The sequence below is a fragment of the Carassius gibelio genome, chromosome A10 (genome assembly GCF_023724105.1).
Source record: "Carassius gibelio isolate Cgi1373 ecotype wild population from Czech Republic chromosome A10, carGib1.2-hapl.c, whole genome shotgun sequence".
Classification (NCBI taxonomy): domain Eukaryota; kingdom Metazoa; phylum Chordata; class Actinopteri; order Cypriniformes; family Cyprinidae; genus Carassius; species Carassius gibelio.
This window is the reverse complement of record NC_068380.1, coordinates 9,738,778-9,761,962: the sequence shown is the minus strand read 5'-3', so window position 1 is coordinate 9,761,962 and position 23,185 is coordinate 9,738,778. Positions and strand designations below refer to the sequence as shown.

General features: G+C 35.4%; 1 protein-coding gene across 5 annotated transcripts in view; it reads left to right on the top strand.

Annotated features, from left to right (window-relative positions):
• Positions 1–23,185, top strand: part of LOC128021110 (neurotrimin) — a 309,825-nt gene that overhangs the window by 261,103 nt on the left and 25,537 nt on the right. For all 5 annotated transcript variants that reach the window (XM_052608049.1, XM_052608048.1, XM_052608051.1 and 2 more), the window contains one exon: positions 1,880–2,112. In XM_052608049.1, the coding sequence (XP_052464009.1) occupies positions 1,880–2,112 (233 nt within the window). The remainder of the gene's footprint in view (positions 1–1,879; positions 2,113–23,185) is intronic.

The following is a 23,185-nucleotide window of genomic DNA, read 5'->3' as shown; positions in this document are numbered from 1 at the left end:
ATGTCTACATGACGAATGTGCGAGAGATTTGCTCTTTGATCCCATAAACTGTGTTTCATCAAGGGTTTCATTCAATTGCAGGTGCAACAGCTGCTTTTGCTTTGCATTTTCTTTTCTATTATTCCAGCCAACTTTGAATGCCCTTGAGTGTGCTTTGTTTCACTGTTTCACAACCTTTTCCTTTTCACACCAGCTGATACATCTCTTTCTGCTATTATGATTGGCTCTGACTTGCTTCTAATATATTCACCTTGGGAGACATTTATTATTTTAGAATAGTAATATGTAATATGCATTGCTAAGAACTTTATTTAGGCAGCTTTAAAGGCTAATTTCTCAATATTTAAATTTTTTTCACCCTCAGATTCCACATTTTTAAATTGTTGTATCTCGACTTATTCATTCAGTTTTCAGATGATGTATAAATCTCTATAAATCTACCTGTTATAATGTTATGAACTCTGGACTCTGGGCATAACTTGTTTTTCTATAACAAACTATAAAAAAGTTGAGATTTACAAGAAATTTTAACTGCTACTTTGTAAAAGGAATACTGCTGTAAAAAGGCACCTTATTTGTTTAAAGTGTTTGCAAACCTAATGTTACTGCACTTCTGTTCATATAGCAGTACACAATACACTACTTTTGAATGCATTATATTAGTTTTTTTGCATAACAATGTGATTAATCGCGATTAAAAATTGTAATCATTGCCCAGCACAAATATATATATATATATATATTTGTGCTAATATATATATATTTGTGCTACAGAAATTACACATTTTACTGCTTTATAGCGAAGTGCAAGGAGAAGACAGATCGGAGAGGGCGACTTTAATATTTCTGTGTAGAATGCCCTGCAGTGTATTATTAACCCGTCCACTTGGAAAAGGCTTGATCTTTCGACTGATCTCCAGCATTCTCATTTAGTCTATTATAAGACAAGGTGGAGGCCAATGCCACAGTTTCCACTCTCATGAAAACGAATGCCTTTGCTTGTACCCAGTACTTCTGCCCACCTGCCGAGGGTGAAAAAAAAGACACAAAGAAGCACATTTACCTCATCTGTCCCTGGTGTTTTGGATGTTGCCCTCTAGAAGCTCAAGTAGTTCAGTGCTGTACCTCTCAAAGAATTTACAAAAAAGAGCTTGTAAGCATTATGACTATAATGGACTTTAATGAGCATCAAACACCTATTATTCGAATGTACGCCAAAGATTAGGCTGTGATACTATCAGAGATAAAACAAAGATTGCATGAAAATTATCCCTGCGTTTTATTGAATGGTTAATCAAGCAAGTAATCAATTAAGCGCATGATTGCATTTAAATTTTAATAGCCCTACAATATATGAAGAGGGCCTATTTTGGCCTCTGCTGCTAACTGTTGGGCATAGCTCTAATTAGACACAGCATGTCCTCATTTAAGGAAGGTCTGTAAGTAATTAGTATCTAATTCCATTGTATTCGTAATAAGGAGAGATGGCATTGCCTTTAAGTGGAAATCATTAAAAAGCTGTTTCCCCCTTGCCAGTTTAGCTTTAAATATTACCCGGGGGTCACTCAGTTTAATAAACTCAATCTTCGGGAGGTTTCGGGGGTTTGATCGATGTCTTACCCTGTTGTTCTTCCTTGCTTAATATCTAGGGAATACATTTGCGCTCCCTTCCGAAACAGATGCAGTTTTCTGACGTACAGTACCAGGGGGACTATTTGAATTAATTTGAATGAATATTTTAATTTCTTAATATCTTAATTGAAAGATTTGGTCACAAAGGGATATGCCAGTGATAATTCAAGAGGGAATGTTTTTTCATAGCGCACATGCTAATGCTAAAGGTTGAGTATTGTCTTTGGCTCTCTCTCTTGTCTTATAGTTGCTCACAAGGGGACTTTGTGACACACACAGCGTGGCTGAACAGATCAAGTATTCTGTATGCCGGAGAGGATAAGTGGTCCGTGGACCCCCGGGTGAGTTTGGTTACTCTAAACCAGGATGAGTTCACCATCAAAATTGAGGATGTGGACTTGACGGATGAGGGCCAATACATTTGTGCGGTGCAGACCAGCAGTAGACCCCGAACCACATCTGTGCACATCATCGTTCAAGGTGAGTTTGGAGTATTCTGATGTGTCATAATGAATAGTGCTAAGAGGGTGAAAAGCTCTCACATGTTGTTGATTTATAAAAAAAAAAAGTACTTCATCCAAAAATGGAAATACTGTTGTCATTTACTCCTGTCATTATGTATGGCTTTCTGTCTTCTTTTCTGAATGAAAAAATATGGCAGAATATCAAGAGTGCTGTTTTCTATAATGGGGATTGAAGCTGTGAATCTCAAATGACACACGGGACCATAAAAGTAAAAAAAAAGTCCACAACTACTGTGCTGAATTTCTACTCTTCTGAAGTCATACAAGTTGTGGTCTTTAATTCACATAAAGCTATCTTAAGACTTCAAATGAAATCCAGTATCGCACATGTAAGGACAAAAGCGTCTTCTAAATGAATAATGTAAGGTCAAACTGATTGACCCAAGGAAGGTACACTGTAAAAAATAATTCAGTGGCTTAGTAAATTTCACAAAAATAAAGAGCTATATTAACTTAATAAAATCTTTTGAAATCATTTAAGTGATTTTTTTGAGTGGGTCAGATTAAAAAGAATAATTACAAATCCAACAAATAATTTCTCTAAAATTTACATATATTATTTAAGTTTATGTAATGAAAATAAATAAGTATTTAACTAACTAATTATATTTTTAATATACCTTCAATATTTCTGGTGAATTCTAATAGAAATATTTGATAATTATTTACTTGTACTGATCTGTTTTAGAAACTAAAATTATTAAGTATTTCCAACCAATTTTCCTAAATAAAGTTCCCGCTTAATAAATGACAGTTTAAATAAATTGAGTAAATTTCGCGGCTAAAGTGATCACGTGTGCAGCTCCGCAGGAAAAAAAAAATCTGCTTTCCTCAGCAGCGACGTCGACTAGCCATACACCTCACAGCTCCTGGTAAGTAACGTTAGTCAGCTAATCCTACTTACGTTTGTAACACTTTATTAAAAAGTTAATAATTATTAAGCATTTTCTAACAATTGTCTTTGTATTTTACGTCATATTCAACAAGTTTCGTAGCTTAATCGAAGTCACCTGAAGGACGGCTTTCCTCAGCAACGGCAAGACCCGCACTCCTCTCATATTGTGGTACGTTATGTAATTTAGCCAGCTAATACTAATTATGTTTGTGATGTTTAATTCAGAAGTTAATTATTAAGGATTTCCTAACAATTGTGTTTGTATTTTGCGTTATCTTAAGAAGTTTAACAAGTTTCGCGGCTCAAACAAGAGGCACCTGTCACTGAAGGACTCCTTTTCTCAGCAACGACGTGAACAGCATTACTCGAATTTCCTGTAAGTAACGTAGTCCTTTTATAACTATGTATATTTGCAATAATGTTTTCAAAAGTTGATTAAACATTGACCGTGTGTACGTGTACATAACAGTGTAGTTTTCGAAGTTAGTTAGTGGGGCAGCCATATGTATGTTAGTTTTTTTTTTTTTTTTTTTTTTTTGGAGTGGGTTAACGTTCGTACTATTTGGATCACCGTTTATTTCAACCGCCATTTGAAAGTCTAACGATAAGTGTACCGTGGTCCAGCAACTATAACTATACATGCCCAATGGAAAACGATTTTGTACAGGTTCCCCTTTGGGGTCAGTGGCTTGTCAAAAGGGAACAAATCATTTATGAACTTTCAAATGACAACATTCTTTCTTCTAAAAAGCTGTCACGTTGTTGTAAAACATCATAATTACTACATGAACTCAGGTATGAGCTCTTAAATCACCACTACAAATACGCCATGCAAAAGTATTTAAAATGGTGTGGACATAACATAGACTGGTGCGTTTTAATCAGCTCCCACTATAGGGAGTCAGCCAGTTTAAGGCCTGCTCCGTTGTAAAATCATTCTAGTGCACTGAATCCTAGATCACATACAATATCGGTCAAAAGTTTGAAAACCCGTAAGCTTTTTAATGTAACAAATCCAGACCTGGTGGGTATTGAAGGACAGCGGAGGCTGGGGGAGGGGTACGTTGTTTTAATTGAGTGAACTTCCTAAATTTCTTAAGAGTGTGTTTAAATATATTAATTTTGATTTGAAATTATTTGTAATATTTTTGTTCCCTGAAACAGATCAGTTTAATTTTCCATCCTTAAATTGATAGAAATTTCACAAATATATTATGTGTATTATAAATAAACAATTTGTTAGTCTAATACTAAATTGTTTTAGTGGAAAAAATAAAATATAACTGTACATTTTAGATAAAATAAACTGTTGTATTTTTAGTCCGTTAATATGTTTACATTTATGCATTTGGCAGACACTTTTATCCAAAGTAACTTACATTGCATTTCAAGGTACACATTTACAATTTAATCAATTTTTGCTAGCACCGACGCTCTACTGTTTGAGCTACAGGAAAGCCATCTTTTGTATAATCAAGTAAACTATATTCAGAGATTTTATTAAGTTAATAAAGTTAAATATTACTGTAATATTTACTAAGCCACAGAATTATTTAGAGGGTTAAGGGTTGAGTGTGAGGGTTAATGCAATGCATATAAGTAGTGCAATTAAACAAGCTTTTTTGTTTCAAAACCATTAGTCATTTTACTTAAATATTAAACATGTTTATAAAGAAATTGGTTGAAATAATGCAGACCTCAATAAAAGCCTATAGCATTGATTTACAGCATAGAAGCTCGCAGTTGGTCTCTTTTCGTTTTTCTTCTAGGTTTATTGTTAAAAATAAATGTCCCTATGTAGAAAATTAACCTGTCCTCTTGTTAAGAAGAATGCTGTTAATTTTTGCAACTCCTCCCCCTAGTAAATTTTGTTTGAGATTTTACCTATCATATGGTCCAACAGAATGTTTGCTTCTTCAGGTGCTATTTGTTTTGTGTATTTGTCACTTTCTTGTAACATTCAGTTTTGAATGTTAGCTCTAACCAGTTATCTTTAAAATTTGCCTGTAGGGTTCAGCTGATCTACCCGTCTTCGTACAAGCAGAGTTGGCAGAGGAGGTCATAAAAATCTACATCCTTCGAAACAATAATGGGGCAGTCAGCGATGTAATCTTGGGAATCTCAGCAGAGCCTGCTGCCATCTTTCAGGAGTCACATTGGATTTGAGATATCCCAAGACCCACAAATACAGGTCCTTCTCCAAAAATTAGCATATTGTGATAAAGTTCATTATTTTCCATAATGTAATGATAAAAATTAAACTTTCATATATTTTAGATTCATTGCACACAAACTGAAATATTTCAGGTCTTTGATTGTTTTAATATTGATGATTTTGGCATACAGCTCATGAAAACCATAAATTCCTATCTCAAAAAATTAGCTTATTTCATCTGACCAATAAAAGAAAAGTGTTTTTAATACAAAAAAGTCAACCTTCAAATAATTATGTTCAGTTATGCACTCAATACTTGGTCGGGAATCCTTTTGCAGAAATGACTGCTTCAATGCGGCGTGGCATGGAGGCAATCAGCCTGTGGCATTGCTGAGGTGTTATGGAGGCCCAGGATGCTTCGATAGCGGCCTTAAGCTCATCCAGAGTGTTGGGTCTTGCGTCTCTCAACGTTCTCTTCACGATATCCCACAGATTCTCTATGGGGTTCAGGTCAGGAGAGTTGGTAGGCCAATTGAGCACAGTAATACCATGGTCAGTAAACCATTTACCAGTGGTTTTGGCACTGTGAGCAGGTGCCAGGTCGTGCTGAAAAACGAAATCTTCATCTCCATAAAGCTTTTCAGCAGATGGAAGCATGAAGTGCTCCAAAATCTCCTGATAACTAGCTGCATTGACCCTGCCCTTGATAAAACACAGTGGACCAACACCAGCAGCTGACATGGCACCCCAGACCATCACTTACTGTGGGTACTTGATACTGGACTTCAGGCATTTTGGCATTTCCTTCTCCCCAGTCTTCCTCCAGACTCTGGCACCTTGATTTCCAAATGACATGCAAAATTAGCTTTCATCCGAAAAAAGTACTTTGGACCACGGAGCAACAGTCCAGTGCTGCTTCTCTGTAGCCCATTTCCCTGCACACGCCTGTGCACGGTGGCTCTGGATGTTTCTACTCCAGACTCAGTTCACCGCTTCCGCAGGTCCCCCAAGGTCTTGAATCGGTCCTTCTCCACAATCTTCCTCGGGTCCGGTCACCTCTTCTCGTTGTGAAGCGTTTTTTGCCACACTTTTTCCTTCCCACAGACTTCCCACTGAGGTGCCTTGATACATCACTCTGGGAACAGCCTATTCGTTCAGAAATGTATTTCTGTGTCTTACCCTCTCGCTTGAGGGTGTCAATGATGGCCTTCTGGACAGCAGTCAGGTCGGCAGTCTTACCCATGATTGCGGTTTTGAGTAATGAACCAGGCTGGGAGTTTTTAAAAGCCTCAGGAATCTTTTGCAGGTGTTTAGAGTTAATTAGTTGATTCAGATGATTAGGTTAATAGCTCGTTTAGAGAACCTTTTTATGATATGCTAATTTTTTGAGATCGGAATTTTGGGTTTTCATGAGCTGTATACCAAAATCATCAGTATTAAAACAATAAAAGACCTGAAATATTTGGTTGGTGTGTTAGTTGGTGTGCAATGAATCTAGAATATATGAAAGTTAAATTTTTATCATTACATTACGGAAAATAATGAACTTCATCACAATATGCTAATATTTTGAGAAGGACCCTGTACTCACTTGAGTTGTTCCAAAAACTGTTTCTTGAGCTGGATCCTCCAAAACTCTGTTAATGTTCAGAGGTTAAAAAATTATCTTCTTGCATAGTAGTGGTTCATGGTCATCCCACAGAATGGGTATTCCTGATGGAAGTGTTTCTGTTATCGGATTCATTCTGTTGAAAGGATAGTTCACTCAAAAAGATGATGTTGTCATAATTTACTCTCCCTCAATTTGTCCCAAACCTGTACGAGTTTCTTTCTTCTGTTGAACACAAAAGATATTTTAAGTGAAGTGACGTGACATTCAGCCAAGTATTAAAGAGTGTTGGTTAATGCAGTTAAAGGTTGCAATTGACTTTGCATAGTATACTTTTTTTTTTTTTTTCCTATTATGGAAGTCAATGGCAACTTTCAACTATCTGTTAACCAACATTCATTAAAATATATTTTGTGTTCAGCAGAAGAAAGAAATTCGTACAGATTTGGGACAACCCGGGAGGGCGAGTACATTATGACAACATCATCTTTTTGGGTGAACTATCCCTTTAATATTGATGTAAGTGTTGCTTTTATATTTTTTTATGGTTTAATGTTGAGTGTGACTGCAAATGGCTGGTATGCACCAGGAACAAAGATGTCATTTCTCTTACGGCTATCGTATTTTACATGTAATCTACTTGAATACTAAGATGGATGAAATGTTTCATAAGGTTTAATCATTTCCCTTATGGCTACTTTACAGTTTTTAATTTTTGCAATCTACTGGAATATTAAAATGGATACAATGTTTCAAAGGTTGATTTTAGACTTTGTCTTATGTTTAATTGACAAATAAATTTTCAATAAAAAATGTGTTTCTTTATTTGGTTTTATTATATTAATTATAAAGGGTAAATGGTGTAAAAAAAAAAGTGAATGCAGCATTTTGATAATTTATAGTCCAATATTAAGTTAAATTCACTTTTACATGTAGTAAACGTAGCACATTTTTTTTGGTAAAATTTCATCCAATATTTCAATTATATCTACTCAATATTTTTTGTTTATTTTACATAGAATTACAGTTGTGGTGTTTTATAATTTTGATTATATCCAATTAATTTTATTTCTCATATAAAGTAATTCAGTTACTCAGATTTACTTAATTTTTTTACTGACAATTACTCAATTTAAACAGTATATTTCATTGATTTCACAGCTTTAAAATTTACTCAATTTTTTTTGAGTGTAAAAATGTTTCACCAAAAAAATTGAGTAAATAATAGTTAAACTTTTTACAGTGTATCCAATGGTGGATGATGGTTTCTTGTGTGTTCGGTCTTTTCGGCAGAAGAAGTTATTTAATTTAAGTTAAACTCTAATCTGACTCCATTTTAATATCAAATCTGACTCCATTTTATTATGAACTCAAATGTAAGGCTGAAATGTCAATCAGTATACAGTATTTCAATTCGATTCAAAACATAAAATTTTCACCGATAATTCTAAGAGAAAGGTTCAAAATTTTTGCATGTAAAAAAATAAATATGACCTCACTTTGTCAATCACGTTTACACACTGCCTTTAAAATACTCATCCGTCTTAAAAATTTGGATTGTTGTTTGATTTTTATTTTAGTTTTTTTCCGTTTTTTTTTTTTTTTTTCTAAATTTTGAAAGCAGTTTTGACAGTACAATACCACCATACAAAAATCCCAAATCCAGAATGGCGATTGTCCAGTTCATCCACTTCAGCCCTGACCTAAATGGAACATTTCATGTGCACTTTCGGTCTTGCAGACTCATTGGCAGCCACATGTGCGTGTCCGTTAAGTCTACGTGACTGTAGGGTATCCCAAGTCATCATTTTAGTGTTCAAAAGGGTGCTGCTATACGCCCTTGATCTGCACTTCTGCCAAGACCGCACCGGGGTTTCTACCCAACAGCCAAAGTTGAATTACGTCATGAAAGTGCAGACTCAGAGGAAGACCATGAGGGTTTAGTGTGCCATCTGGGACAGGGCCTTCATCTAGCAGCACAAAGAACTATATATAGAACTTTGAACATGAAGTATACAGACATTGGTGGTCTTCTTTTTAATATGTGGCTTTGTATTGCTAGCAAAAGCATCACACTGAGCCAGAACTCATTCCAGTTTCACTTTCTATCAGCTGCATTTGATTATAGTGTAATAAAAAGTATTAATTTTGAGTTATATAAATAGTGTTGTGATGTTTATTAATTAAAAAGACCAGTAGATCTTTTTATATATATATTATCTATTTTAATGCTGTTTTGCATGACTCAAAAATATATTTGGCTTGGTATTTAAGTTTAGCATAAATTCTTCAATCATGTTTTAAAATGAAATAAAAAGAGTGTTTTAAATCTTAAAATATAAAAGTGACCCACTATCCATTTTGCACCTATGAACTGGTCATAGAAACTACAAAATGAATTTCAAATTTGTGACTTAAAGATTTAATGTGATTAAGTTATTTATGTAGTGTTCATATTCTAGAGGTTTATTTGTGCAAATGCTGCGTGACTTTGACATGTTTTAATGGGCACGAGCACTCAATACTGGAGTCTCATTCAGCGGAGTACTGACATTAACCTGCTGAATTCACTGTATTACACATTTTTGTCAGTTGTTCAAGTACTGGTGGTTTTAAATTTGTCTGGACGGCATGCTGTCCTAACACTAACTAGTCAGAGCTCTGGTACCACCTAAAATGCTGCAATAACCAAAAAGAACAAGAGAAATATATAAGTCAGGTTATCATACTCTGACTTGACCACGATGATTGATTATCAAACTAATGACTGCAGTTACTTTAAAATATGATCAATAATTTTTGTCAAGTTTGAGTACTCAAGTGCTTGTGCACATGCTTATTAAACACATATACACGGTATTTAGGTATGATGTATACAGCATTGATGGCTACAGAATTACCCTGCACCCTTTGTCATCTTTCCTTAAATACCCAAATAATTAAATGGGCTCACCAAATGATTGGTGTCTGCAGTTATAATTAGGTTTTGTTCCCCTATCCAGGGATCACAAATGGGCAGTCAGAATTTGTGATTGAATGGGTTCTTGATACTTGTAGAAGAGGGCACTTATTTACACACAGGGGGTAGGATGAATGAAGGACCTGGGGGAGGGCACACCTTAAGTGGCACACAGTTTTCCTTATTTTCCTGAACTTCTTGGAAGTTCATACTGTGTCTGAAAGAATTAGACCATTTACCAGGTGCACTGAGACATTTCAAATGATACCAAACCTCTATATTCTCTTGTACACACTTCACATTGCATATGAGTGAGTTTTAGGTGAGGGAGAAGGATGGAAACAGAGAGTGATGGGAAGATTGTATTTGTGAGGTGTGAACTGTGAACAGACCACCTTTATGGTGCCCACTATAACAAGTAAATGTGCGGTCATATTAGTGAAATTTTGTGAGCAAAATGGTTTATTGTCTGTTGTCAGTAGTGTAGCAATGAAAGCACTGCTCACACTGAAGTCTCTTTCAAACCAAGCAGCTTTCTGTTGGTTATCTATGTCTGTGTTTGTACAGCATTTTTAGAGAGGCCATTTTTCAGTATCAGTTAGAAACACCTTGAACTCCAGTTACGATATTGGGTATTTTAATGAAGTGGATAATTATGTAATTAATGCTGATTGTGTAAAACCTCGGGGTGCATTTTTTTGCACCTGATTTGTGGGTCCAGTATTAATATGATTGATGGCAGTGTCATTCCTGTGCATTGATGCAGTAAGTCATAACAGTGCCGACCGGAGGTACTTTACACTGACTAGAGATTTAGAGCACAGCATGTCACCACTGCAGAATTCCAGCTTTCGTTGCAAAACTCATTCAGTAATATTACGGGAATTTGGGAAAATCTTTTTTGGTAGTGATTTTTTTAAGTCCAGCACTATTTCTCCATTGAATGAATAATGACTGCAGAAAGGAGCTGGGGAATTTTTTTTTTGCATTGGTATGAACATTAACAGTGGCCATGATTTTTTTCAGAAGGGGTCTTGGATCAGCATCCTTCAACATTGTTATTGGTATAGAAATGCATATGGATGGGATGGGCTGGTATTCAGGATCAGAATGGCCAATCATGGACTACAATCATGGATTTTTTGGAATACAAGTCGAAATGTCAAAATAATTTTGATAAGTCAACAACATTATTATGTTGTTATTCTCTAATATTTTTCCATAACTTTTTGACATAAAGATAGTCTTAATACGTAATCAAAACAAGCAAACAAGGTTGCCACACCTCAGCACCACAATGGAAATTGGTTAGAAAAGTTAAGAACTACTACCTATCCCTCCAACAAAATGATTATTTTCTGAATCCATATACAGTATAAACACATTTGAATCAGGTTGTTCATTTTTATTGTTGTTGTTGTTGTCATCTTCACTATTTTGCACTTCTGTCTGGTAGTTTTTCTTGCAGGAAGCATAAATCATACTTTATACACAAATGCATTACATTGAAAACTTCCAAATAAATATATAACTCTTAGAATATACTGTAATTAATTTCATTATTGATGAAATTACATTGAGGAAATGCATTACTTCCATTCCAGAACAGAATTTGCATATATGGCAACATATTTTTTTACATTTACGGCAAATGGTTTTAAAAAGTTTAAAACAATCATCTATTCAACTTGCATTTTTCTTATTATTAGTCATAGGTTTCTTCTTCTAATTCCAAAAATGCAATGTGTTGTAGTTTTTGTCCTGAAAGGCAAGAAAGTGAAGAAAAAGTACCCCAGTGAGAAGAAAATAACTCTGGGTTCAGGGAGGTCTAGTTATTAACTTTTGGCTAATGAGTCAGACCTGGATTTGTGTTAGTTTATATGCTGCGGTTGCATCTTTGTTTGTCACAATTAGCCTCACTGACACATGGTTCTGAGAAAGTCTTTGATCCATGAAAGAAGAATCCTACGTTGAGTTAGATGAGTTCATACTTGCGTCAGTTGAGAAGACTGCTCAAGACATCATCAATTAAACCCAATGTGAGATCAAAGAATAGGTAGAATTTGGAGAACAGCTGTACGAAATATCTCTCTCACATCTCTGAAACTTTTATTAATGGTGTTTGCTGAGCCAAGCATCACTGTTGCTCAGAGAATATAGGATTTGAACACATGCATTAATGTGACCTAATCCTGCACTGGTTTCTGTTTCAGACATGTATTATAGCTCATATAATTTGAATTTTGGGGGAAAGATTATTTATTATTATGGTGAATTAATGTGAGAGCGCAATTCCCAAAAAATGGGAGTGGAAATTTCTGAGGGTGATTTACTAACAATGTGCAAACTAAAGAACACGGTTGCAGCCAGATCATTTCCATAATGACTTACACAGTCTACCAAGAGCAGTGCATATTAGCATCTGCTTTAAGACATGTTTTTTTGGAGCGTTAAATAATGGCGTAAATACAAGTAATTTGACGTGCAAATGTTAGTAAATCACGCTTTGTGATTCAATGTAATACTCTGTCACAGTCTTCAGCTGGTGTGCCCAGAATGGCCACCAGAGGACAATGTGTGTTTGTGTAAGCACATGGCTTGTGTCACGTTTGTTTGGTGCCATGTGCTTTCACATGTCGATTGTCTAACCCGCCTATCTTGTTACTCATTATTTTTTCAGTTGTTCCACCTGTGTCTCCCTCGTTACCTGCCCTACTTAGTTTCTCTGTGTTTGCAATTCTGTACTGTTTCGTTAATTGTTGTATGTGTGCTCCTTGTTCTGGCCTTCCTGCCTGTTATCCCCCTCAATGTAGCTTTTGTTAGTTTTTGTTATTAACAAAGAGCCCATTCACTTTATCTATTGCATAACTACACCTGATTGAGTGGTGGGAGGGAGGTGATCCTTTTTCCAACTCAATGATTTTTGTTTTGTTTATTTATTTTTCTGACATTTTCATGTTATATCTTCACTTGGATGTTACAAGTTGGACTGAGTAAGTATAGATTAATAAAACAAAAACTGTCCGTCTTCATTCATATATCAACATCAAGCAAACTTCTCAACCATTTTGACCAACCGAACTAAAAAAATTGTATGTTTTGGAGATTTTGGTACAAACCAAATATCAATGTTTTATTGGAAATTTGTTAATCATTCTAAAGAATAAGAGTTTCTTGGGGTGTAGATGTGCAATATGATCTTTCCGATTTAGAATGGAGCCAGATATGTGTTAAAGTCCAGAATTTGTCCATTAATACTAGATTTAAGCTGGTCCAATACTACTGGGTAGTACATAATTATGTTGTATGGCAAAGGGCAAACTAGATGACTACCATAAATCTATTTATACTGGAAAATAACCTAATATTGACACAAGCAAGTTAAATATCTCTCACTCTACTGATTGATATGTTTAAATATGTTGCACTTTGATAACATCCAGGCAAAAAATCTTGACATCCTGATGCTGGGTATTACATAGATAAGCACAACTAAAATTTCCTTAGAAATGTAAAAATCTACTTTTCTTGTTACAATATCAAACCATCAATGCATCAATTTTTTCCAGTTTTTCAAGTTTCCAGCTAGCATCAATACATTATTTCTCTTTTGTATTACCTATAGCACAATCGGTCAGTTCAAGCCAGAGCATTTAGTAGATCCAAATCAACTGCCCTGTTGCCTTGGCAACGTAGTTCCGGAAAATACTGCCTTGATTGAGAGTGTGAAGAGATGTTTCAACACGGAGGTCAGATTCTGTACAATTCCTGGACATAACGCATAGACCGAAATACAAGCATAAACCAGCAGTTACCAAACAACTTAAAGAGCGTTGGACAGAATCACGGGACGCCTGATTGGGGTGCATGGCTATATAACCTTGGCTGGTGGCAGACAGAAAGAGAAAGGGGAAAAAGGTGAAAGCCCTCAGCTGCTCTCTGTCTTTACAATGTAAACTGCACATTTGAATGTAGATTCAATTTGATGCTCCGCTTGCAGAGTCACAGCCATGCACTTTGAATTTATCATGAGAAATGACTTGGTAATAGCCTGAATAAGCAGGTATTATGTATACACTGGGAGTGGTTTCTCCAACACCTGCTTGTGACAAACAGCAAGTGCCACCACGAATACAAATAAAGGATAGGGTTTGTCTGTCTCAGTGCCTGTGTTTATCACTAGAGGGCAAATATTTACAGCCCCACTACTCTGTGTTGACTTTGATTATGAGATGACTTGTTAAAAAGAGACATTATTAACTAGAGATTAGCTCATTCAAGGTTGAGTAAATTAAGTTCTGATTTAACTTGAATCGGCAAGCCTTGCATTTTTTTTAAAGGGGACAGCAGATGTCCAGCTCATAAAAACTAGCTGCATGTTTTCTATTCAGCTTTCAGAGTTGGCAGATGTACCAGAAATGCTAAATGCAAAAAAACAAACAAAAAAAAAAAAAAACATTTAATCCAATGCCCCCTTTAAAACTGACTATTATATATATATATATATATATATATATATATATATATATATATATATATATATATATATATATAGCTTTTTTGCATATTCACTGTACATTGGCTGTCATAGTAAGGACCAAGGATATGCATAATGAGCTGCATAATGAGCCTCTCATTCAACTGTGCCACTCTGAGGGAGGACTTACAAGAAAGAATGTGAGAACAAAATAAAAGTATATAATTTTATGTTTGTAGTTTATTAAGAATATATTTAATTACCCCACAACATAATTTAATATCCACTTGGGGGAGCAGTTAAACAGTTTATTAGGAACAATCAAAGCTGACTTTCAAATTTTTTGGCATCCTTTCTCTAGTCACACAATCCTTCAGAAATCCTTTTAACAATCTTATTTTCTACCAAATAAACCCCATTTATTATTATCATCATTATTATTATTATTATCATTAATGTTGAAAAGAGCTGAGAATATTTTTCAGTTTTTTTAGGGGGAATAAATTGAAAGAACTGCATTGTTTTTTACATTTGTTAGTTATCTCTATTTGTCACATTTATATTATTTACATCAAGCTTTTGAATGGTATAGTATTGTATATTGTTATTGAAACTTCATAATGTTTCACTTGATTATACATTTAGTCAGGAATTATAGTTTGGAAAAAGTATTTGGAAAAAGTCTAACTAGTAAAATGTTTACACGTTATGTGAAAACTAGTACAAATAAATAAAAAGAGACTTACTCACGTTTATGATCTCTGCTGAATAAAGTGCTTCAGTCTTTTTTCTGAGGAAATCCATTTCTCAAATCCTCAACCACATCACATCCTTTTTGGGGTGATTTATGTCTTATTCCTCTCATCGCGAAGCAAACAGTAAAATAAAATAAAAACTTGAAGAACAGTCTGGCTGCTTTTTCTTCTGTGTGGGCGTATTCAAGCCGCGTGCTTCAGTTTGAATCTGAATAGCGCGTTAAGCGCAGGGGCGTGGTCACATTAGATATAATGAGCGGAGATATGAAAAACAGACATTGCGTTGTTTTCACATGGATTACTTTATCTCAGAATATTTGTTTTCGGCAGCACTTGTTTAGTTTAAAAGTAGACATTCCAGGCTTTCTATAGATATCTCTCTCATGTCTCTTCGTTGAGTATTCACGGAGTTACACTTCATTTTAATGAAATGTTTGTACATGACGATCAGCGGAGACAAAGACTGTAGACAGCGCACCTTGTGTGTTATCTTTATTTTATAAGTGCACAAAGGTTTTTTGTTATTATGTCTGTATCCAAAAAAAAACTAGACCCTTTACAGATTCGATTGATGTATTGCTCTTATCTGTACGATTAAAACTGAGAGTGTAATTTAAGTTCTTTTCGGGGTTATCAGGTGAAAATGACTCAAAACGCATATATGCGTTAATCGACTCGAAAGGGTTAATGTGCAAGATGAGAAAGAGGGACATACATGGTAGCTTTCCAAAGTTGCTAGCCACTGAGCATTCTAACTGTTCAGTAGTTGTGACCCCGAACATTTGACGAATCGATGCTTTGATTCAAGGAGACTGATTCGACTACCAATCTAAAGGTTGAATATTTGCGAGGTGTTATTGATTATGCCATTTTGACTATATGGGGGAGCTCAAATGTTTTATTTAACATAGAACTACCGGTTCACTTTCAAGTGAACTTCGAACTGCGTTTATGCCATTTTGACTATATGGGGGAGCTCAAATGTTTGATTTAACATAGAACTAGCAGTTCACTTTCAAGGGAACTTCGAACTGCCTTCTCTAGGGGTCGCTATGGGGGACACCTCGTTGTGACCCGTGTCTGAGGCATACATTGAAAAAACACCAACGAGCTGGCCAGCGACAGCCTCTGATGTCACTATCGGCGCGACTATAAACAGGCACCGGGAGAACACGTCATTCTCTTTTTCGTCTTCACTGACTGTTCTGTGCGTGAAGCGTGCATATGAAAGAACTGATAAGAGCGATCTTTCTCTGTCTATCATGGCGACTACTAGCAAGCATTTAGACAATGTGTTCATCTGTGTCAGCATTATTTGACACCTGATGACACACGATCTTTGCGTTGTTTGGGTGAAGAGCATGCCCGCGATGTCTTTGAGGAGGCGTGCATTGTGAGCATTTTTATCAATAAAAAAGCTCTGTTCTCATTCGTCTCTCTTTCCTAAGAAAAAAAAGGAAAAAAGGCAGCCTTCTGCTTCCCGCGGTTCAGGATCCACTGCTGCTGAAGCGCCGAGGAGAATGAGCTCGTGAGAATTACAGGTGGATCTGTCTGAATGATTTAGAGAAGGACTTTTCCCTTGTCGGCGGCGGACGAGAGAGAGCCTCAGGAGGATGATGTTATATCATTTAACACTTTCTGATACTGAGGTTCGTGCACTGCTTGGTTTTTTACCTAGGAAAAGCAGGAGATAATTGAGGATGGTGAAGAAGCTGAGGCTGAGCCTTCTCAATTCTCCTGCCCCTGCTTATGTAGAGCTGTTGGAGGTTATGGATTGCGCCATGGCAAAGAAGGACTTGCCATGGAAGTGCGCTAACAAGGTGACGGCGTGAGGCCGCCTCGATGAGTGTTCTCTTTCTGTCCATAGCCCTCCAGCTCAGGTGAGCCTTCCATTTCTGCCTGATCTCCATACAGAGATCAAAAAGAAATGAAAGAGGCTGTTTTCTTCTCTCATCCATTGGACATCAGAGGCTGTAGCCGGCCAACTCGTTGGTCTTTTTTCAATGTATGCTTCAGACACGAGTCATGATGAGGTGTTCCCCATAGCGACCCCTAGAGGACGCAGTGTCTCGTTCCCTACTCAGGGAACCATGGTTACATTCGTAACCTGAGACGTTTTCTCCCAATAGGTTAATATACAGCCTATTATGATAAATCTGTAAGAATCTGAAAAGAAAGAAGCTTCAAATTAATATTTTAAAGTGCGTGAATAAATCCAAACACCCCTATGGATTTATGTTTCACTTTCCATAATCCGTGACCGACAGAGGAACATCTTGGCGGCAGGGATTTAAAACTTTACCAAGACTAAAACTGACACAGACAGAGACTGGATTTTTTTCAAACAGGTAGGCTAAGTGATTTCAAAACATTTAAGCCGGTGTATATATATGGTGGATATATTATTTGCCTGATATAAGATGCATTTGGGTTTGAGTTAAGCGCTTCATTGTAGTAATACGGTGACATCTCTTCAGCGCACAGCACGAGCAGGTCAAACTACAATCCAGAATATTAATAACTATGACTTTGGACTGTTATATACATACATACTACTATAATGAGAAGACCATTATACTAAAATGTTATGAATTTTTTGAGTTTAGCTGCCGTTTTTCTGCACATTGTTTTGTGAAGAACGAATCCACAAAAGGAGTTTGCATTCAGAGCCCCACAGATATGTTCATGTGCATTTGGACCCTTTTTGCAAATAGCCTATGAGTCATAATATTAATGTTATGTTGTATAAATAACGAAGTGTATTCTATATGAAAGTATAAGTTGAATCCCATTGATTAAAAACTTGCTATCAAATGCATCACTCTACTGGTCATCTTAAGAGCGCGCAGCCCAAAACAGAAATGCAGAACATTAACTGCTAAAGTTTTAGGCTAACATTATAATGACAGCACTATTGTAAAAAAAATTAATAAAATAAAATTGTTAATTGTTACGGTTTCACCAAAAAAAATCTCTGCACAAGAAATAAATGGCCAGGAAGAACTAATACATTTTGTCTTTAACCTTTTTACTGTTGCATGTCCTACAGTCAGCCTTTAAACCCTTAAAAAAACAGCACACAGGCTGTGTGAAAATGTGATTCATTCTCTTACAGCAGGTGACGTGTTTGCAGAAATATTGCACTTTCCTTAGTAACTACTGTACACAAAGCAGCTGCGGACATGAACAATACTTTATGGGGATTTTATTTTTGGTTTTGTCTCGTTATGCCCGGACACACAGCATCACAGTATGGTAAGGGGGCGTACTTTTCCGTCACATGCTTGAGGCTTTCGGCCAGTCACAATGCACTGGATAGCTGGCCAATCAGTGTACACATCGCTTTTCAGAACAATGAGCTTTGTAAAAATATTTCAGAAAGTTTCGGAAAGGTGGGCCATAGAGGAGCAACAATAATGTACATTATGTAGAAAATAATGTGTTTTTGAATCATAAACCACATAAACACATTGCATTACACCAAATACACACACACACACACAAAAAAAAATAGTTTTAGCATGTCATATGACCCCTTTAATAAAGTATTCTTATCTCAGCACCTGATAGAATAAAGTTTTAGAGATAGATAAGCACAAAAATCTAAAATGTGTTGGCAGTTGCTTCAAATATAGCAAATGTTAAGTGACGGAAACGTACGTTTTTTTTTTTTAAGTTCAGCCAAGACTTAAAATAAGTAAATGAATTAAACTCAACAAAAAACACATAATCTTTTGCATTTATTTATGTTAATTCATTTGTTATAAGTTTACAATAGCACAATCTAACATGTCTTCGACCAAGATCCCTCAAGTTATGACTCTCCAAATAGTTGTGTGCACCTAAGGTTTCTGTGCTCTCTCTCTCTCTCTCTGAACGTGCGAAGGCCTTCGGCATGCCCTGACTCCAGTGTCCTTATGCTTAATAACCACATGCAGTTGGGTGCCTTGGTCACAGCATTCATACTGCAAACATGTTAAGTTATTAAAATCATGTGGAGATGCTTGAATGTTTCCCCTGCCATTTCTGAAGCCTTCAAGGTTTAATGGTATTTATGGGTCTTCTAACAAAGTGGACTACAACATGAATAATTACATGTAACTAGGGCCTCCAGACAAGTCAGAGCAAGAAGACACAAGCTGTTGTTGTTTATTAAAGAGCTTCGGGTATCAGAAGCCAAGATCTACCTCTAATGCAATTTAACTTAGTTTACTAAAGTACCTTTAATATTAATGTTCAAGTAAAAATTTTATTTATTTAATCTCATAAGTTATTGTTTTTGAATTGTGGCTTTGAATTAAGAATGCTAATTTAATAAATTACAAAATATGCAGGTTAGTTTACCAAATTAATCATATACACAGTGTATATATATATATATATATATATATATATATATATATATAGCCTGCTTATTCAGTCATGTCTGTTTCTGTTTATTTGTAGCCACAGTCGCCTATACTCACATATAAAATTAATGATAATATTTCTATTTTTATAAAAGCTCCGGAACATAAAACCTTGTTATATTTTTATGATAGTCAACATGGAGCTAAACTCTCGAGACGAGACTTATGACAGATAATGTAAATATATAAATAAATACACGATTGTGATAGAAAATAAGAAGCTGACGTCTGATTTATTCAAGTGGTCATATTTACCATGTTTACTATGGTAATGTTAATGTCTTTTGAATCGCTTATAAATATGTCTGCCTTGTATGGTGTTTAAAATCTACATTGGATCAAATTATTTCAAACACACGCTGCTGACTGAAAGTGAGTTTTGAGCTCATTTTATTTAAAAAACGTTTTTAATGCTGGTGTTATAGCTGTAAGCTTTCTGAAATGATCAGCAGCGCAGACTCTCTAGTTTTATAAAAGCTCCTGAACAAAAATCATTATTATATTTTGATGATATGCTACGTGGAGCTAAACTCTCAAACGAGACGACAGATAAAATGTTACTTAATAAATACACAATTGTGATAGAGAATAAGAAGCTGACGTCAGATTTCTCCAAGTGGTTGCATTTACCATGTTTACTATGGTAATGTTAATGTTTAGCGTGAATAGACTTTTACATCACTTATAAATATTTCTGCCTTGTTTAGTGATTATAATCCACATCGGATCAAGTTATTTCAAACACTCGCTGCTGACAAAGAGTGAGTTTTGAGCTCAACTTATTTTAAAAAGTCTTTAATACTGGTGTTATAGCTGTTAGCTTTCTGAAATGATCCGCAGCGTATATGCTCTCTAGACATGAAATATTATGAAGTTTCGATAACAATATACAATACTATACAATTCAAAAGCTTGATGTAAATAACATAAATGTAACAAATTAATGAAACTGAAACAAATATAACCAAAAATGCTGTTCTTTAAACTTATCCCCCCCTAAAAAAAACTGGAAAGAAAATTTCTTAGCTCTTTTCAACATTAATAATAATAATGATGATAATAGTAGCAATAAATGTTTTTTTGTAGAAAATAAGATTTAAAAGGATTTCTGAAGGATTCTGTGACTGGGGTAATGATGCAAAAAATTCAGTTTGAAAGTCAGCTTTGATTGTTCCTAATAAACTGTTTAACTGCACTTGCAAGTGGATATTAAGTTATGTTGTGGGATAATTAAATATATTCTAAATAAACTACAAACATAAAATTATATAGATTTATTTTGTCCTCGCATTCTTTCTTGTAACTCCTCCCTCTCAGTGACAAACCTGACTGAAAGGCTCATTATGCAGCTCATTATGCGGGACTTTGTCTTCTCAGGTGTAAATCACAACGATATTCATGACAGTTGACGCCTACTCGCATATGACTTTTACAAACAAAAAGTGTCTTAGAAAATATAAATCAATATATTGTTTTCTGTGAGTGAGTAAACAAGATGATTTACACATAAATTAGAAAGAAAAAATAGGCTACTAGCTCCAGTTCTCAAAAGTCCCAGGAAACAATGTTCTGTATGTGTTTTATAACCCTATTCAAGTGATTTAACATTTTTAGTTTTTCACTAACCATACATAACATTTTTTTCCTCAAAAACACAATCATGTACATACATGCTGCTCACATATTATTATAGCCCAGTATGTGCTGATTACAGTGATATTAGACTTTAGCCATTTAGATGTGTATTAAAAACTGAAAAAAGCACAAATGTCAGGCCATGACAAAAATTCTCCAGGCCCCAAAAATATTATGCTGCTTCTTGCACGTTTCATGATGCTTTCATTGTAAAATGTAAAACTGTGGTCAGGTTTATAAGAAACTGATGATCTTGAAAGTGGAAGTTTATTAAGTTGGTTGTTGTACACACCACAGTGAAATGCCTGGAGAGCACTGTTGGGAACGTTACTTTAAAAAAGTAATTAGTTATAGTTACTCACTACTTGTTCCAAAAAGTAACCGAGTTAGTAACTGAATTACTCTATAATAAAAGTAACTCATTACCAGGGAAAGTAACTATTTGCGTTACTGTTTTTTTTTTTTTTTTGCAGTTTTCACAAGTCAGTTGAAATGAGTAGAACAGACAGGTGTTCGTACATTCACATCACGTACATACAACTTTCGATATTTATTGCACGTCAACAGACAGCAATAGTTTTATCCTGCACTTCAAGTATTATCTTTGTAAGAAAAGTGTTTTTAGCCACTAGCTTTGTAGATGCGTGTGTCACACATTACATGTACACATTACATTCACGTTCTTGCCTTTGACCACAAGGAATTTGAAGTAGTGGTTATATCTCCACCTTGAAAATGCCAACTTTTCATCTGAATGCTCCTAACTCGCCATTTCTGCTGCTGCTGCGAATCTCTGTGTAGCTGTTGCGTGCGTGTGTGTGTTTGTGTGTATGTGTTTGGCGCCGCTGGCGTGTGTGTAAAAGCTCTGGCTCTGATTGGCTACCATGAAACACATGACTCTGCCTTAGCCAATCATAATCGCTTATCTCGTCATTAACCCACCTGCTCACTCGCTGTGTGAGCCAGGGGTGCGTTCGGAATGCATAGTTTATTAAATCAATGCATAGTAACGCACCACATTTAATGTTCAGTAACGTTAATGGCATTGTAACGATGGGAAAAGTAATTAGTTAGATAACCCCGTTACTGAAAAAATAACGTTGTTACCTAACGCAATTCTTTTAAACGCCATTATTCCAAACACTGCTCGAGAGTGATGCTAAAATATTCATGCTGTTGTGAAAAAAAAAAAAAAAAAAAAAAAAAGTATTATTTACATTAAACCCTAAACCTAACTGATAGTGTTAAAGGGATACTCCACCCCAAAATTAAAATTTTGTCATTAATCACTTACCCCCATGTCGTTCCAAACCTGAAAAATCTTCATTCGTCTACGGAACACAATTAAAGATATTTTTTATGAAAACCAGGAGGCTTGAGACTGTCCTGTAGACTGCCAAGTATGTTACACTGTCAAGTTCCAGAAAATATGAAAATAAGCATCAGATTAGTCCATCTGCCGTCAGTGGTTCAACTGTAATGTTATGAAGTGACGAGAATACTTTTTGTATGCGAATAAAACAAAAATAATAATTTAAAATCAAAGCATAAATACATGTAGAAACAGCCCATCCTTTTCACAGAAGAGCGTAGGCAGTTTGAGTGATGTGGAGAGACACAGAGGAGACTGTTGACAAAGGAATTGTTGAATAAACTTGTTATTTTTGTTTTATTCAGGTACAAAAAGTATTCTCATTGTTTCAAAACGTTACGGTTGAACTGCTTGTGGCAGATGGACTATTCTGATGGTGATTTTTATACTTTTCTGGACCTTGACAGTGTAACTTACTTGGCACTCTATGGGACAGTCTTAAGCCTCCCGGTTTTCATCCAAAATATTTGTGTGAAAATGAGTGACATGTATTGGTGTTTTACAGCCTCTAGTGTTAATTCCAGCTGGAAACTGCAGAGAATTTATCTACAGCATAGATAGATTTTAAATTTTTTTTAATGAGCATATGTTTTAGTTTTTTAAATAAATAATCACTCTAAATAATATGGTAAATTGCCAGCCATATCTTATAGAGAGTGAGAATGGGGAATCACCATGACAGTGAGATCGTGCTGTAACTTTCCGGGAGTTAATTCATGATGTACCACAGTGTTTCATTATTAAACATGTTATTTTCATCTGT